The sequence below is a fragment of the Rhinatrema bivittatum genome, chromosome 10 (genome assembly GCF_901001135.1).
Source record: "Rhinatrema bivittatum chromosome 10, aRhiBiv1.1, whole genome shotgun sequence".
Classification (NCBI taxonomy): Eukaryota; Metazoa; Chordata; class Amphibia; order Gymnophiona; family Rhinatrematidae; genus Rhinatrema; species Rhinatrema bivittatum.
This window is the reverse complement of record NC_042624.1, coordinates 13,839,199-13,858,172: the sequence shown is the minus strand read 5'-3', so window position 1 is coordinate 13,858,172 and position 18,974 is coordinate 13,839,199. Positions and strand designations below refer to the sequence as shown.

The 18,974-nt window shown below is 42.1% G+C and overlaps 1 protein-coding gene across 2 annotated transcripts in view; it reads right to left on the bottom strand.

Annotated features, from left to right (window-relative positions):
- CFH (complement factor H) overlaps window positions 1–924 on the bottom strand; it is a 633,102-nt gene extending 632,178 nt beyond the window's left edge. For both annotated transcript variants that reach the window (XM_029617534.1, XM_029617535.1), the window contains exon 1: window positions 777–924. In XM_029617534.1, the coding sequence (XP_029473394.1) occupies window positions 777–834 (58 nt within the window). In that variant the 5' untranslated portion in view covers window positions 835–924. The remainder of the gene's footprint in view (window positions 1–776) is intronic.
- Window positions 925–18,974: the final 18,050 nt, after the last annotated feature.

The following is an 18,974-nucleotide window of genomic DNA, read 5'->3' as shown; positions in this document are numbered from 1 at the left end:
CAAAAACAGTAAAACACCAGATCACATATGTTATTGTGTTTGCAAATTTTAGTGCATACTATTTTTTCACTTGTACACCAATTCACAAAACTTTGAAAAATTGCTAATGAGCTGAGAAATCATGCAAATCAGTTCATTAGTGATTCAGAATGTTGCATTTTGTGTGGAAAAATCATGCAAATGAGTGATTTCCTGTGAAATAGAGCTACACCACAAGGAGGTATAGTTACAGTATGTTTTCATTTTGTGCAGTACTGTATATGCTAAAGAATATTATTATTTTCCCTAATGAAAGTAGAAATGGAGTTGGTTTGTATTGTTAGTTCTTAATTTATTATTGTATTTGTTAGATTATGCTGTTTTGATATATTACATTGTGATTATATTGCATTGTTTTGGGGGGTTTTTTAAATAATTTTTTATAATTTAAACCATTTTGGTTCCCCTTTTTGGGAGGGAAAGGTCAACATTTAAATATAAAATAGAAATTATTGTAGTCTCCTGGGACACCCATATACTAAAATAAAACCTAGGATTCTGTCTTGATTCTATCAGTACTTATATTATAAACCTCAGTCAAATAGCATTTTAGCTGAGCCGCTAGAACAAATGAACCATAAAACAGTCAATGACTTGGAGTTTGAGTTTTTATGATGCTGAACTAAAGTAAAGAAACAAATTCTGACTTGTTCCTTAGAATGTTTAGTTACAGATTACTTTTACTTTGCTGTCAACTGAATAAATTAAACATTTTCTATAGCGTTTAATCAACTTACCTTGTGCAAAGCAGAAACTCCATAGTGTTAACAGAGCAATATATCCCAATAAAGCCATCTCAGGAGCAGATCAGGCACATCTAGTAGCAGATGGTATATTGAGCATTGGCAATGACTCTGCCCAGTTACTTCATCAAACTGCTATGGAAAACATTCAGGAATTTGCTTTTAATCCCTACTTTGCAAGGCACTCCAGCTAATTCTCTTTCGACATCCAAGCACAGATAAACTATGCAAACTTGGCAAAGAATGCAATCCTAGTCACTTGTTTTCACTGCTCTTCCCAGCAAACCATCCCATGCAGGGCATTTAGGGGGCAACAATGTGTGAGTCACATTACACCCTTCCAAGAAGAAGTCTTGTTTAGATAAAGAAACAAATAGTGGTGCAATAGCTTTCTATACCTAGTTTCCCTGTTTTCTGTCTGCTACAAGGTGAAAATATATTCAGCAGTCAAAGGAATGAGTAAAAATGACAAACGAGAGAGAGCTTTGCTTTCCATTTGTGAGAACTCTCAGGAATCATAAGAAAACACAAGTGGATGAAAGAGAGAAAAGCAGGGGTGATCTCCTAAGGGTGGCATGAAGGGTAAAGGATAAGAGCAACGAGGATGTGAATAGTGTAGATTGTTAGTACCCTGCTAACTGAAATGGTTTTAATATACCACCACAAACACTTTTAAAAATTGTATTTACTAATAAGTTTCCTGTAGGCACTGTAAAAAAAAAAAAAAAGTTACAGAATCTGAATAAAATGAAAATTAGTCTGCTTGTGTAGCACCATACTAAAGGCTCAGATCTCCAGACCTGTAGAATTGCATCTAATTCCTTTATACAGATCACTGTGGCAGTCAATTTTCAAAAAGCTAGTGGGATTATTATTATTATCTGGTTATTTTTTGACAGATTTTCAGCCACATCTAACCAGCTAGGTTTTCAGCTGAAAATTCTCCTAAATCTAGTTGGTGAAAATTTGACCAGACAGATTTAAGAGAGAAAAACTTAGTCCACTAGTGCTGAAAATCTTAAGCCTGCCCCAGGAACACTCCAGGAGCTGTCCCTTTCTTGGCAGACAACATTTGCCCACCTTGTGAATTTAAGTGTGTAAATTTAGTCCATGAGTGGGAATTTTAAAAGCAGGGCTTTAATCAGCTAACTCTAAATGTTAGCCAGTTAAACCCTTTGAAAACTGGCCTGTGTGACCTTAAATGGGTTATTTACGTATTAGTATAGAAAATGACTGCAGCAAAACTGTTAATAGCATGGCCTTCAGGCCCTATTAGGAGTGCGGAGGTGCGGTCCCATCTCAAGGGAGGATGTGAGCCCTTGGACACATCACGAGAGGTGAGCAGGTATGAGCACAGGCAGAGCAGGAGCAAGGCTGGCGTGAAGACAAAGCAAGGAATACCCGGAACAGGAACAAGGCAGGCTCAGCCCTCCACTTGACCTACAGGCACTAATGAGACCCACCGATAGACCCAACGATAGCCGTTCTGGACCCACCACATGGGAATGACGAGTGCGTGAGGCCAGATGGAGGCTGAGGGCAGGAACAAGAAGACTCAGACAAAGATTCAGGATACTCGGAGGACTCAGACAAGGACTCAGTATACTCAAAGGACTCAGACGTAGACTTGGATACTCGGAGGACTTGGACAAGGACTCAGTGTAGCTGGGTTCAAAAAAGGTTTGGATAAGTTCTTGGAGGAGAAGTCCATTAACGGCTATTAATCAAGTTTACTTAGGGAATAGCCACTGCTATTAATTCCATCAGTAGCATGGGATCTTCTTAGTGTTTGGGTAATTGCCAGGTTCTTGTGGCCTGGTTTGGCCTCTGCTGGAAACAGGATGCTGGGCTTGATGGATCATTGGTTTGACCCAGCATGGCAATTTCTTATGTTATTATGTTCTTATGTAGGATACTCAGAAGACTCAGATGTAGACTCAGGTTACTCAGAAGACTCGGACAAGGATTCAGGTTACTTGGAGGTCTCAGGCTAGGATTCAGGACTCAGGTGAAAGTACTGGGTGAGAACTGCATCACAGCACGCCCTACACTGCCGCCCATGGCTGAACGCGAAGCAGACTCCAGGTGAAGAAGTAGAACTTCAGACTGGAACATGTCAAAGATTCAGTAGAGGCCTGCACTGGGGTGTGCCCTATACAACTGCCCGAGGCTGGTCACGGACCATGCTGGAGCGAAGCAGGTTCTGGCAGAGTCTTGGTCATGTACGGAAGCAGGCACAAGGAATTCTGAAGACCGGGACAGGATTCAAGACTCAGGATTCAAAACTCAGGATTCTCAGAAGCAAGGCATTAAAAATAGGAGTCTTCCAGAAGCTTGTACTGCAGACAAGAAGAAGGCCTTGTACCAAGAGGCACCCTGCATAGCTCCCCATGGGCTGGTCACGGACCATGATGGTGGCACGCCAGGAAAGGGTGAACAGACAAGGGACCTGGGAACTGGACGAAGAGCTGAAAATGAGACAGACAGAGTCAGGAAAGGAACATCGTACCTCAGGACACGGAACATCAGGACATCTGGACATGGAACATCTGGACATCAGGAGAACTAGACATCTGGAAGATCAAGAACATGAAACAGGTGACAAGGGAGCTCTGACAAGGGACGAGACCAGGAACATCAAGGTGAGGAAGTTTAGGAACACGAAGAACATGGAATGAAGATCCATCAAGGCACAGGAAGACCACGGAGGACCTGGATCAGGAAGAAGACCACAGACGCTGCAAAGACTGGATCCAAAAGGCCCTGAGGAACAGAAGCAGGGCCCTTTTATAGGGCTGATCCAGCGAAGATGGATGACATCATCAGCAAGGGCCACGGGGCTTTTCCTGCCGCTGGCCCTTTAAAAGCCGAGAAGAGGCGCAGCCGCACGCCTAGAGAGGGACAGGACCAAAGACAGCATCAGCAGCGTCCACCCCATGCAGAGGAGCAAGCAGAGGCAGCACTAGGCTACGAAACGAGGGCCTGACATCGGCGGCTTCTTGCTGCAAGGGAGAGCAGGCTTGCAGCAGCTCCCTGCTGCAAGAAGACTCAATGGCGGTGGCTCTGCCTGCCGCGAGGATGGAGCATCAGAAGCAGCCTCTGGGCTGCGATGGGAAGAGGCTGTGGCGGCGAAGGCCTCCAGGTCACGCGAGGGACGGCATCAACAACTGCCTGGCTGGAGGTAAGAAACTGTGGCTCGGCCCGCAGGCAGGATCCTAACAAAAACACCATCCTATCTACCCTTATGCCCAGTTATTCTTCCCATACTGCTGAGGATACATTTATTTAGTTAAATCCATAGAATGTGACAACCTACATGATTTATTTTTATGTAGAACAATATTTTTTGTCTTCCTTTTTTATACTTCATCATCTTTGGTAGAAAAACATAAAAGATCCTAACTTATTTCCCCCAAACAGCCAACTTTCCCATGCCTATCCACAAGGCTTTGAAATAATCTAAAAAACCAGCAGTACTGGAATTTAGGGGATACCAGTAGAGAGGTTGCAATAAATGCTAACATGGACCAAGTGCCTTTAAGTAGAGCACAAAGATTCCAAATTACCCCTGTAGGTTGTTAATAAAAATAAAAACAATACTTTGAAATTTTGGTTTAAAAATAAGATGGGAGAGTTAGAATATATAGCAAATCCTAGAAAAATGGTAGAAAATTGTTTCAAGGCACCACATCAGTAGCAAGAATCACTCAGCATCAATTTTACATGCCCAAAACTTGAAGCTTTTTATCTGTTCTGAATCAGATGTGATCTGGAGGAGGGAATCAGATAACTTCTATGATCAGTATATGAATCAATTGACACTAACGCATGTACATCTTGATTGATCCTTAATAAGGTTGTATTATCAAAGCCTAGTTTTGTTCTGTTTCATTTTTGCTTGATAATTTTAATGATCTTATTAATCTAATGTTGCATTGTGATGTATGTTATATTATTTATTTATGCATTTTATTATTATGTAACCTTGTAAATCACTCAGAGCCTTGTGCACCAAGCAATCCACAAATTTTAATAAACAAAACTAACATTCTGTAACATCCATAGGAACCCTTCGCATGGTGTGGCTTAGAGCAAGCAAGAGAGGACATCTATGAAAAACTTGTGGACCTTCCATTTGGGCAACAATTTCTAGAGAAACTGTATCCTAGATAAAAGGACAGAATGTAGCGGTACAGTCTAGTAGTTAATCACCTGGACTGGATGGTATACACCCCAGAGTTCTGAAGGAACTAAAAAATGAAATTTAAGACCTATTAGTAAAAATTTGTAACCTATCATTAAAATCATCCATTGTACCTGAAGACTGGAGGATAGCAAATGTAACCCCAATATTTAAAAAGGGCTCCAGGGGTGATCTGGGAAACTACAGACCGGTTAGCCTGACTTCAGTGCCAGGAAAAATAATGGAAATTGTTCTAAACATCAAAATCACAGAACATATAGAAAGACATAGTTTAATGGAACAAAGTCAGCATGGCTTTACCCAAGGCAAGTCTTGCTTCACAAATCTGCTTCACTTTTCTGAAGGAGTTAATAAACATGTGGATAAAGGTGAACCGGTTGATGTAGTATACTTGGATTTTCAGTAGGCGTTTGACAAAGTTCCTCATGAGAGGCTTCTAGGAAAAGTAAAAAGTCATGGGATAGGTGGTGATGTCCTTTCGTGGATTGCAAACTGGCTAAAAGACAGGAAACAGAGAGTAGGGTTAAACGGACAATTTTCTCAGTGGAAGGGAGTGGTCAGTGGAGTGCCTCAGGGATCTGTATTGGGACCCTTAATTTTTAATATATTTATAAATGATCTGGAAAGAAATACAACGAGTGAGATAATCAAATTTGCAGATGACACAAAATTGTTCAGAGTAGTTAAATCACAAGCAGATTGTGATAAATTGCAGGAAGACCTTGTGAGACTGGAAGATTGGGCATCCAAATGGCAGATGAAATTTAATGTGGATAAGTGCAAGGTGATGCAAATAGGGAAAAATAACCCATGCTATAATTACACAATGTTGGGTTCCATATTAGGTGCTACAACCCAAGAAAGAGATCTAGGCGTCATAGTGGATAACACATTGAAATCGTCGGATCAGTGTGCTGCGGCAGTCAAAAAAGCAAACAGAATGTTGGGAATTATTAGAAAGGGAATGGTGAACAAAACAAAAAATGTCATAATGCCTCTGTATCGCTCCATGGTGACACCACAACTTGAATACTGTGTACAATTCTGGTTGCCGCATCTCAAAAAAGATATAATTGCGATGGAGAAGGTACAGAGAAGGGCTACCAAAATAATAAGGGGAATGGAACAGCTCCCCTATGAGGAAAGACTAAAGAGGTTAGGACTTTTCAGCTTGGAGAAGAGACGGCTGAGGGGGGATATGATAGAGGTGTTTAAAATCATGAGAGGTCTAGAACGGGTAGATGTGAATAGGTTATTTACTCTTTTGGATAATAGAAAGACTAGGGGGCACTCCATGAAGTTAGCATGGGGCACATTTAAAACTAATTGGAGCAAGTTCTTTTTTACTCAACGCACAATTAAACTCTGGAATTTGTTGCCAGAAGATGTGGTTAATGCAGTTAGTATAGCTGTGTTTAAAAAAGGATTGGATAAGTTCTTGGAGGAGTAGTCCATTACCTGCTATTTTCACCTAGAGAATAGCCACTGCTATTAGCAATGGTAACATAGAATAGACTTAGTTTTTGGGTAATTGCCAGGTTCTTATGGCCTGGATTGGCCACTGTTGGAAACAGGATGCTGGACTTGATGGACCCTTGGTCTGATCCAGTATGGCATATTGTTATGTTCTTATCCACATTGACTGAGCCACTTTCTACTGGAAAGCATCCTTTTATGTCCTACAAATGACCTTATTACCCAGGGAGGTCATACTGATTGCATCACCAATATTGTCTGCCTTCTTTCCAGTCCAATTAAAAACAACCCCAAACAATGCAAACCAGAGGTTGTCCAAGTGAAAAACAACAACAAAACATCAGCAACAACAGCCAGCTAAGCCAGCACTGAGTTTTATTTATCCAATACAAAACCCATTCACAAGTGTGTGTGTGTGTGTGTGGGGGGGGGGGGGGGTGAGAGAATCTAGCATTACTTAGCAACCTGGAAGAAATTAACCACAGACAAATAGGTCTTGAAGATAGTACAAAACAGTAACCATCTTAATGTGGCATCCTTACAGGGTGACCACTAGGTGTCACCTAGTCTCTACAGATATCAACCAACTAGAGATAGTATCATTTTGCAGCACCTCCCCTAGAGCCATCTGAGTGGGTGAACCCTACTTAACTAATGGCTAGGGCTAGGTTCATTGTGGCATTTTTGCTGAGATTTTAATGAGAGAGGAGCTATTGTTTAAGTAATTCTTTTTGGTGGAGCCTACAGCTTTGCTCTGTATATTTTTAGAGGTCCTCCTGCCTGTGTACTACCTACCAGGTTGGGCACTTTTCCAGTTAGAAGAGGAAGACCTGGTTGGGGTTTTTGACTGCAATAAGGAATTATTTTGTTGGGCTTCAGCCTGGTACTCCTGGAGGTGGCCATCCCCCAAATCTGGAGGCCAAGGCATCAAAGATCTGTCAGTAACCATCTAGAGACAGAGAAGAGCTGCACTGACAGTGACATTCCAGAAGGTTTTATGGGCATTTAGTATAGTATTCTCTTGGGTTTAGAGGAGGTCTTTTTGCTACCCTCCTCTCATTTTGGAGATTAGGCAAGGAGCCTGACTCATAACACAAGGCCTTTCCTTCAGAGAGGTTCAACTAAAGAAATCAAAGAAACAGAAGAGCATAAGAGAACACCCTCCAGAGAATTTTCCCTGTGGGACACAGACACAGGCTGGTTAATGGTGTGAGGATGGCTGGAGCTCAGGTAGGAGTGTGAAAACCTGTAAGGGTTTTCATAGACCTTCCCTGCAGATTAGGAGCCCTCCATAATAGGGGACGACGAAGCTCTTGCTTGAAGAGAGGAGTCCCAAGGGACCTAAGTCATCAGCACATACACATAGAAAGAGAAAGGACACTCATCTGTACAGCCATCTATATCACCTGAACATTGATTCCTTTCTAAAGAAATCCATAAATGTTATTGTTATTTATTTATTTAACAGTTTCATATACTGCAGTTCAGGTAACAATGTTACTAATCACTTCGGTTCACATTTCAACAATTACAATGACAATATAATGAATAAATTATAATGTCTTACATAGAACAGGGGGGATGAACTTGGAGAACATTTTTGAACAACTAGATTTGTGTCCTTCCTCTTGTGTACTGGCTAGCATTTGGAATTACACTGCAAAGCTGCACACAAGAAAAGGAATCACTTTGCTGCTTGGGCCACAAGCTTTGCTTTCCTCCTTAGAAAGAACTCACTACCTGGGGAAATATCAGTGAGGGGACTTATGGCAGAGGAAGATAGCCCCAGAAATAAATAATTTATTTTGTGTGAACTGGAAGTATATCACTTTTAAAAAGCAGGGTTACATCAATGTTTTGAAACTACTGCTAGTCCCACAAATAGCGGAGCTACTCTCTGACCCATCTCATCTTCTGATGTTAAAACAAGATGTAATGTACCCTTGACCGCTTACCTCGTAGAGTATTCCTGGGTCTGGGACCAACCTGCCAGGAGCCCCCAAGTGCAGACTCTGTCGGCCTTCATGTTCTTGGCACCTGGTGCCTCCACCTGGGGAGAAGGTATTAGTGGGGGGGGGGATTTCCCTCTCTTTACCCCAGGAAAATAATTGGGACTGTGAACAAGGCTGGCAGTATGTACAAATATATACTGTGGAAAATAATTCATATGTTAATATCCTTGCTCCAAATAGCTCCTTATCTGAATTTGTCTCATCAGATTAAGTGATTTGCTCAAGGTAATGCAGTATGAACCAATCTCGCCACATCCACAGGTCTGTGCTCTAACTAATACCAAGTAATGGATGGTGCTTAGCATAGTGGCCCCTAATCTCTTCTGTTTGCGACTAACTTTTGAGCTACAACAGAATCAAAGAACAGCAGCCTCAAAATATGATGACAATGTCAAACTGCATTGTTTTCCTTAGATTTCCTATTCTAAATGTGATGCTATATGACACCCTACACACTCCCGCATTACTCTTCTGATACGTACTTCTGGTTGCCCTTTCTATGTGAATGCAGTGGAACTTTTTATCTTGTGACTTATTAAGTCTTCTAGAAACACTACTGGGCCCAAGTCCATCTTTTGGGAACCACTGGCTTAGGAAATCAGTTTTCTTGAGTTTCACAGTCAACATATAACATATTTATTACGTAAGACTTTTATCCCCAGATCACTTAAATAGTGCTTCCTGTGAGTTAAAACATCTAAAAGGATATATTGTAGGATTATATTTTGAACATAGGAAAACAATTTCATATAATATTAATGACACAAAGATTCATCACAATGAGCAAAAACTGAAGTTCACATGTTAGAATATATACAAGTTATATGTTAATTGCTCAATAACACACTAATTAGCATATGTTATAATTTCTCTCATGTGAAACATTACTCAATGTTTAGTGAATTTCAGAAAGAGTATATTGTCTTGGCTGGATCTTGCATATATTATCATAATTAACCAAAAATAATAAGTATGCTTGTAATAAATAGAAAAGAAACAGCTATTTGAAACTTTTTCAGTCAGCTATCATTTGCCTAATGTATTGTGCAAGTAATTTGTAAATGTTCAACTGAGGCGAAAGTTCATCAAAGAATCAATAAGTATAGCGCAGTTGCACAGGGAAGCAGCTCACAATCTTCCTTCATTAGAGCTCTTCAAAAAGTAAAATTAAATGTGATCAAAGCAGCTATTCTCGCATCAGCAGCCTGAAGGACCCGTGATTTAACTCCTCAGCCAATGGTAACGCTATATCTCAAAACATGTTCACTCTGTGTGGCATTTATTGCATACATTTCTTGCTTCTATAGGGATTACAAAGTTGGGGGAGTTGAGTCAGGGGAGCTGAGCCAAGATAGGCTGTGACCTGTGGGTGGTAGGTTTGCCAAATGTCCAGATTTTCTCCAGACAGTACAGAATTTTAAGGTACTGTCCGAAAGCCAGACGGAGGGCTAAAATGTCCAGAAATTGTCCGGATTTTAGCATGCCTGTCGAGTGCAGCAACTATTCTCGCATCGGCAGCCTGAAGGACCTGTGATTTAACTCCACAGCCAATAGTAGCGCTATATCTACAACTCCCTGCTACAATACTGGCTACAGGTACCTACCCTCCTGCCCACAGCCCAACTTCAAGGAAAAGCTCAGAGGAGCCCCTGGGACCTTGCCTCCCACATATGTACGACGAAAAAAGGCCCTGCAGGCCCACTGGCATTTGCCCTCCAGCCCACAAACAAACAGAATTCCAACATGATGGCTGGACTCCACTTTTCTGCGGTGAAACAAGAAGAGGCCAAGCAGGGCTGCCAACACATAACCTCAGTCCTGCAGCATAACAGTGGGGCTGCCAGCACTTATCCTTCTACCTGTGGTGCAAGAAAGACGTGGGGGCCACCATTATCTATCTTCCCGTCTGCATTGCAACAGGTAAAGGGCACTAGCACTGGTACCTCTCACATCAGCACACAGGCCATGGGTGTGCTGAAGATCCATAGCTAGTCTATGGCCAATATGGCCACAGCCATAGGTACATCCAGCATGGGGCACCACTACTCTCACAATGGGAGTTAGAAGCTGCCTCCCTTCCTCCCGATACAACCCTTAGCCCTTCAAGAACTCTACCATGGGGGGGGGGGGGGGGGGCAGGAAAAGATGAACTGAACTGCTGCACCTGCTCTTTGTGTCCCTCCTCCACTCAGGGCCCTCCTTGTAAATTGGAGCAAAAATGCCAATGATGCCACCCACTGCAGAAGTGGAACAACAACTTTCCCTCAGACGCAAACAGCAGCTTAGCCCTGAGGCTAGAAGGAGGAAGACTATGCTGTGGTACTGAAAAAGACAGTTGCTGCTTCTGCTCCTTTTGCTTACAGAGGGGGAAAACAAGTGAAAGTGAGGTGTGTGTGTGTATATGTGTGTGATTGAGCAAGGCAGAGTGTATGTTTATGTGCAAGTGAGCATAGTAGAGAGTGTGTGTTTGAGTGCAAATGAGCAAGGCACAGAGAGTGTGTGGGGGTTTGTGTGTGTGTATAAAATTGAGCATGACAGAGTGAGTGTGTGTGAGTGATTGAGAATAGCAGAGAGTGTGCATGAGTGAATGAGCATAGCAGAGAGAATGTGTGTTCATGTGTAAATGAGCATGGTAGAGAGAGTGTATATGTATTCCTGTGTGAATGAGCATAGCAGAATGTGTGTGTGTGTGAGAGATTGAGCATGGCAGAGATTATGTGTTCATGTGTGAATGAGTACGGCAGTGTGTGTGTTCATGTATTAATAAGCATGGCAGAGAGTGTGTGTGCATGTGTGTTCAAAGCGCAATCCTTATCCAAGAAAACCACCATACTCAATGACCTCTTATCCGACTCAAAATCTGATATTTGCGCTATAACAGAAACCTGGTTACAACCTACCGACATTGCCCTTATTAACCAGCTTCCTATCCAGAACTACGATATTCTATCCATACCCAGACATAAAAAAAGAGGAGGAGGCCTTCTCCTAGCAACCAAGAAACCATTAGGCCTGACCTTACAGACATCCAGTTCCATAGCAAACATAGAATTTGCGCTATTCAACTCTAAACATCTGATCATTGCACTAATCTACGCTCCCCCCGGCATTCTGGAATCAAACCCTTCCCCTATCATAGAGCTAACAGCAAAACACTTGAACTCCGGAAAACCAGCAATCTTGTTGGGAGATTTCAACCTCCATGTGGATGCCCAACCTCAATCCTCTAACTGTAAAACTCTTCTCTCCTCCCTCAACCATATGGGTTTCAGACAAATAGTAAAAGATCCCACCCACAAAGCAGGTCACACCTTAGACCTCATCTTTATAAACGAAGGTCTCTCATCTCACTCCACTCCTACCTGTTCCACAGTACCTTGGTCTGACCACAGCATCATCACATCTACTTTAGAGATACCTGAACCTCCACCCCACACAACTCAAACTATCTCCATTTCGGTAAGAAAACAGTGCTCAGGAGATCACCTAAGCAAACATCTGACTAAGGAACTAAAGAATCTAGACCTCACAGACACCAACTCAGCTACATCTTCTTGGTTCAACATCACTAACAAGATCGCTGATCAAGTATGTCCCATGAAAACAAAGACCATCAACCCAGACAAAGACAACAAGAAGCCATGGTTCACTACAGAGCTGAAGTCTCGCAAACACGAGCTTAGAAGCAAAGAAAACCAATGGCGAAAAAACCCAACTAAAACATCCCTCCTCAACTACAAATCATGTCTTAACACATACAGAACCGAAATCAACAAAACCAAGAAAGAATTCTTTTCCAAAAAAATACACCACTTCTCATTTGATTCAAGAGCACTCTTCGCCTATGTTTCAGCCCTCACAAAACCACCTGGACCGTGCATCCCAGACGACCAAGCTCTTAAAAAAGCCGATGAGCTTGCCAACTACTTTGACAAAAAAATTACCACTCTCGTTGCCCCTCTCAAAGGGACACCCCCGCACACTAACGTCACCAGCTTCCATAGCTCGCAAGCATCTACAGCACCCGCTCCTCAACCTAACACTCACACACCAGAGCTCACATCCCTCGAACCCACGTCCACCTTGGAAATAGCAAACATTCTCAAGAAGATAAAACCATCTTCTCACCCTCTGGACCATATCCCATCAAACCTGCTTAGCTCCATCCCTGACATCGTAGCCAAGCCACTCGCAGACATCATTAACCGCTCTCTCGCCCAAGGCCAAGTTCCCAATCAACTCAAGTCTGCAAGGCTCAAACCTCTCCTCAAAAAACCCAACCTTCCCACAACAGATCCTGCTAACTACAGACCTATAGCAAACCTTCCTATGTTAGCCAAAATTATGGAGAAAGTGGTTAACAGACAACTTTCGGAATTCCTCGATGACAACAATATCCTCACCAATAACCAATTTGGATTCCGGAAGAATAAGAACACCAAATCACTATTAACTACTCTAGCTGACACCATCATCTTCAATCTTGAAAAAGGCCATCCTTGCCTTCTCGCACTCCTGGATCTGTCAGCGGCGTTCGACACCGTGAATCACACCAGCTTACTACAACGACTCACAGATATCGGCATCACAGGAGCAGCGTTCAACTGGTTTAAATCCTTCCTAGAGAACAGAACATACAGAGTCAAAATAAATAACAAGGAATCTCATCCCATCCAAGCCAATATGGGAGTACCACAGGGATCCTCACTCTCCCCCACCCTCTTCAACATTTATCTTCTCCCACTCTGTCACCTTCTCTCCAACCTCAAGCTTACCCATTTCCTATACGCGGATGACATTCAAATTATCATCCCCATAACGGACACCTTACACAAGACCATGGCCTACTGGAATAAATGCCTCTCATCCATCAACGAGCTGTTAAGCAGCCTCAACCTGGTTCTGAACACCAACAAAACAGAAATCCTGATAATAGCACCGGAAAAACATACCTCACAGACCTCAAGCAATTCTCCAGACACCTCAGGATACACCACCTCACCACAAGTCAGAGATCTGGGTGTGATATTAGACGACAGATTCAACCTCAATAAATTCGTCAACAACACCACCAAAGAATGCTTCTTTAAATTACAAGTTTTAAAGAAACTAAAGCCACTTCTACGCTACAGAGACTTCCGCACAGTACTCCAAGCCATCATTCTCCCGAAACTAGACTATTGCAATTCACTTCTGCTAGGACTTCCTGCCTGCTCTACAAAACCCCTCCAGATGGTGCTGAATGCCACAGCAAGAATTCTCACCAACACCAAAAAAAGAGACCACATCACCCCGATCCTCCAGCACCTTCACTGGCTCCCCATTAAATACAGGATACAGTTCAAAAGCAGCATGATGATGCATAAGGCCCTTCATAACATATCCCCACTCAACTTAACCTTCAAGCTGCAACTACATACTTCGGACAAGCCGACTAGAAGTGCATACCAAAACAGAATGATTACTCAGCCCGCAAAATCCTCACTGAGAAGACGCGCTATATCAACCGCGGGCCCGTCCCTCTGGAATTCCTTACCACCAGACCTCCGCCTGGAGCCGTGCCATACCACTTTTAAGGCGAAATTAAAGACTTGGCTCTTCCTGCAAGCATTCCCAGAGAGCTAAGAACAAACTGATATAACAACCCATAACAACCCTGGTCCTTTGGTTCTAATGTATTATTCTCTACACTATTTAGCTAATATTTATATTGCCTTACTTATATGTTTAAAGTTGTAACTAGTTAGTTTCGCTTATGCTTATTAGATCAAGTTTCTGATTTGTTCCATGTAAACTGCTACACGGCAGTAGTTATTACCGTTTAACTGTGAACCGGAGTGATATGTATTGTATACAGGAACTCCCGGTATATAAAATCCATAAATAAATACATCTGTCTGTGTGAGAATAGCAGAGAGCAAGCGGTGTTTGTGCGCATGTGATTGAGCATGGCAGAAAAAGAGTGCATTGCACATTAAACTAAACAAAACAGAGAGAGAGTGCACGTGCGTGTGTGTGTGTGTGTGTGAGTGTGCGTGAGATTAAGCGTGGCAGAGAGAAAATACATGTGTATGTGCAGGAGTTTGAGCATGGCAAAGAGCAGGTGCACGTGTGTGTGCATGAGATTGATCATGGCAGAGAACGAGTATGTATGCATGAGATTGAGCACAACAGAGAGGGTGTGTGTGTTTGTGTGTGTGTGTGTGTGTGCATAAGCGTAAGATTGAGCATGGCAGAGATCAAGTATGTGAGTGCATGAGATTGAACATGGGAGAGAGAGAAGAGAAATTTTGTGTGCAACAACTTGCTAGTCTTCCCATGTTAATCCATGACAATATCAGGGCATCAGGAATGGAAAATAGGATTTTTTTTAAATCCTTATTAATTTCAATTGTTGGTTGTTGTTTGATGTGTCTGCTGTTTTGAAAAATGTTATTGATGTTCAGAAACGTTTTATGGATTTTTAATTATTGGATGTTCTATTCAACAGCTGTTTTGAAATATTTATTCTTTTTAATAGTATGGTTTTACTATTATAATTGATGTTTAATATTTCTTGATTTTGTTTGTTTTATGATGAATGGTGATTTATCTGTTTTTCTATTTGTTACACTCCGTATAGAATCTAACTTTTTGTGGTTTCCAGTTCAGTGTTTGTCTGCACATTTCTATTTATACTTTATAGTCTCTTTATTCTGTATTTGAAATAGTCTTTGTGTTCTCCAGGAATGACCAAGATGAGGGATTCTGCTAGTTTGTTATGTATTGGTGTCTGTAGTAGCTTGGCTTTTTCTATTTTCCTGATAGATAAGTGCTGGTGGTTAATGCTATTTTAGTCTCCTGGCTTGTGTGTTGTATGTTTATGTTCAGAGTGAGGACTCACTTTTTCACTTGGTCATAATTGCCAAATGGCCTGGCTACAGGTCTGGTGTGCTAAAGCAGAGGCCTGTCAGTGTGAGAGAGTGCATGTGTGTGTTTAGGGGTAGAAGCCTGTAAATGTGAGACAGCCTGGGGGGGGGGGAGGGAGGGTGTCAGTAAGTGAGAGAACCTTTGTGTGTGAGGGAAAGAGCATCACTGAGTATGAGATAGCCTGGAGGGAGGGTATGTATGTGTGAAAACCTATGTGTGTGTGGTGGGGGTATCCTTTGTGTGTATGTGATTGAGTGAGTATGGGAGAGCCTGTGTGTGCATGAGGGAGATAATGCTAATGAATGAGAGAGTCTGTGTTTAGGGGAGAGCGCATGAGCGCATGTATGTTTGCGGGAAGGAATGAGTGAGTATGGGAGAGCTAAGTAGGTGTGTGAGGCCCAGAGTTTGTTTGCATGTGTGAATGAGAAAGTGAACATGCAAGAGAGGTCTTGTAAGTGTATGAGCACAGGTATGTTTGTGTGTGTCAGAAAGAGAGGGAGCATGCATGAGAATGAAAATGTATGAATCTGTGAGAGTGAGAGAATGAAGGTTTGTGTGAGGGAGAGTGTGTGTGTATGAGAGAGAGGATAAAGTGTGTGCCCTTCTGCTCCTCCACTAATCCATGACAATCTAAGGGTGACTGGAAATCAAAGGTTCCCAGGTCACCAGGTCCCAGGGATATTTTGTACCCCATTTGCTTGAGTTATTGGACTTTATTTGATATGTGTCCACTGTTTTGAAATCTTGATGTTTGGTAATATAAGTTATTAATTATTGGATGTTCTATTCATCAGCTCTTTCAAAATATTTGAGCCATATTGAAATTTTTATGAACCATATTGAAATATGGTTTTGCTGTTAAGATGTTTATTGTTTTTGTGAGGAATGGTGATGTTTCTGTTTTTCTATTCTTGTACTATATGCAGAGTCTGGCTTGTTGCAGTTTCCAGCAGATTGTTTCTATTTAGATTTTATGGTCACTTTTTCCTGTATTTGGTGAGGGTTTGTCAGTGTTCTACATGTGTGATCAAGATGAGATATTCTGCTAGCCTTTAGTTTCTATTTGGGATCTATAGAAGACTGGCTTGTTTTGTTTGCCTAATAGTTTGTTCATTGGTATTTTAATGCATGGTACAATATTTGTAATGTCTTTTCTTAGGTAGGGTTTTTACTATTTGTATGCTGACAGTTAGCACTGTTTTGGTATAGCAGGTTTAGTATATTGCAATTTTAATTCACTTTCCTCATGGCTTTCTTTTGGCTAAGTCTACACCCAACACACATTACAATAGGTCTAATAACATATAGGTTCTATGTTTCTTGTTTGCAGGGTTTTCGGTTCGGCACCATAGCAGTGAATGTGAATATAATATATATGCTGTAAGTCATGTCTTTTACCTCAGAAGACTGTACTTTGAATTCCCTTAGCCATATAAAATCTGTTATAATTGCATCATTTTTAATTGTGTGTGAGAGAGACTATAAGCCAGGGCTTCTCAAACTGGGTTGGGACCCCAAATGGTGTCAGAAATTCTTTTAGCTGGGGTCATAAGTGCATCAAATGGAAGCACTCTTTAGGTATCAGAAGCAGCAGCATTAGTAGTGGAATTCTGTGTGGAACCTGCAAGCCAACACGCAATCACAGGTCCTGCAGAAGCCACACTATTGCATGAATTTCTGTGGGATTGAAGCTGTTACATCGCCTGTGAGCTTGCACTGACTCTCTCTATGCTGACTTTCATTATTAATGCAGGTGCCACTTTCAGATCACAGTTGGGCTTGTTATCAGCCATGATGGGAAGGGCAGGGCTGAGTGTGCACGTGTTGGTGAAGATTGCCACGACTCATCATTCACCACTGAACCAATCCAAGAGAAATATGTTGCCTCTATCATCAGCTTGCCTTCTCCTTTCACAAATACTCATCCACTTTTGGCCCAGGGCCCAAAGGAAAATATTCCCAAAGACCCTGGCTCAGAGGGATGTTTAGAGAAGGGGCTGTTTGACAGGAGGGATCAGATGCAGAAGGGGTTTCAGGGTTGGATCAGCTGAAGAGGGCTTGGCTGTAGAGGGTAAGAGATGGGGGAAATGAAAGAAGATTGACTGACTGGAAGATGTAAGAGAGGACCTGGGAGTGAGGGAGGATCAGCTGGTGGGATGTGAGAGAGGGTTGGTGAGGCTGGGAAGTGATAGGGGATGGGAGAGATAGGAGGGAATGGAGGATGGGATGAAATGAGGAGATGATAGGATCAGTTGGGGTTAGAAGAAGGATTTGAGGGTGAGAGAGGATCCGTTGGTTGATGCAAAAGGGCTGATGGGGTGAGAGAGGAAGTGGGCTACGGAGATAAGAAGAGCTGAGGACTATAAGAGGGAATCTGCTAGAGGGGGTGGAGGTTAAAACTGAAGGTCTTCTGGGGGGGTGGAGCTTATGAGAGGATCAGCTGGTATACAGGAAGGGTGAGAGTGGAGCAATTGTTGGAGGGGAACCACACCCCTGCTAATTTTGTTTTGATCATCCTCTTGGGTCACATTGGCTAAAGGTTTGGGAACCCCTATTGTAAGCTTTGCTTAAGACACCTTCTACCAGCTCTGAGGTGGACAAAGGGGTGTGATATCAAGTGAAAAGGACAACATAGTGGGGGGAAGCTGGTGTTGGATTGCATGTGAGAATATGTATTCTCATCTTCCCAAAACAGTGGAAACTCAACTGGGCAGACTGGATGGACCAGTTTGGGCTTTATCTGCCATCATCTGTATCTTACTATGAGATTGATCACTGGCTCAAGGGATAAACAACAGTAATGGAGCAAAATAGATTTAATGAGTTATTAGAAAGTTTGTGTGATCTGATAAATAAAAAGTATTTGATTCTTTTTCAAATCACACAAACTTTCTAATAACTCATTAAATCTATTTTGCTCCATTACTGTTGTTTATCCCTTGAGCTAGTGATCAATCTCATAGTAAGATACAGATGATGGCAGATAAAGCCCAAACTGGTCCATCCAGTCTGCCCAGTTGAGTTTCCACTGTTTTGGGAAGATGAGAATACATATTCTCACATGCAATCCAACACCAGCTTCCCCCCACTATGTTGTCATTTTCACTTGATATCACACCCCTTTGTCCACCACAGAGCTGGTAGAAGGTGTCTTAAGCAAAGCTTACAGTAGGGGTTCCCAAACCTTTAGCATGTTTTCCTAATGGTGGGAGTGGCAGTTATTAAGTCATTGTAGTTTTCCTGACTGTTCTAAAGGAATGGTGTTGGTGTTTTATATTTGGGATCATTTGGTTGTACTTCGATTTGTGTACAGTAATAAGGCAAATAATACAAATTTAAAATAAATAGTTGTGTGGAAGGACAAAAGTGAAAATTTTAGTCCGTGTGTCCAAGTGTTCAGAATTTTCACAGTTGAAATAGCAACCCTAGTGGATGGGGAAGGGAACCAAGGCCAAGTGTGAACTCTCACTCTCACTATCCCTCCTAAACATACACATACAAATATGAACACACTCATCAGGCTCCTCCTTATCCCAGTGATCCTTCATCCCCAGTCCCTACCAGTACTCAACTCCTAGCCATTCTTCACCC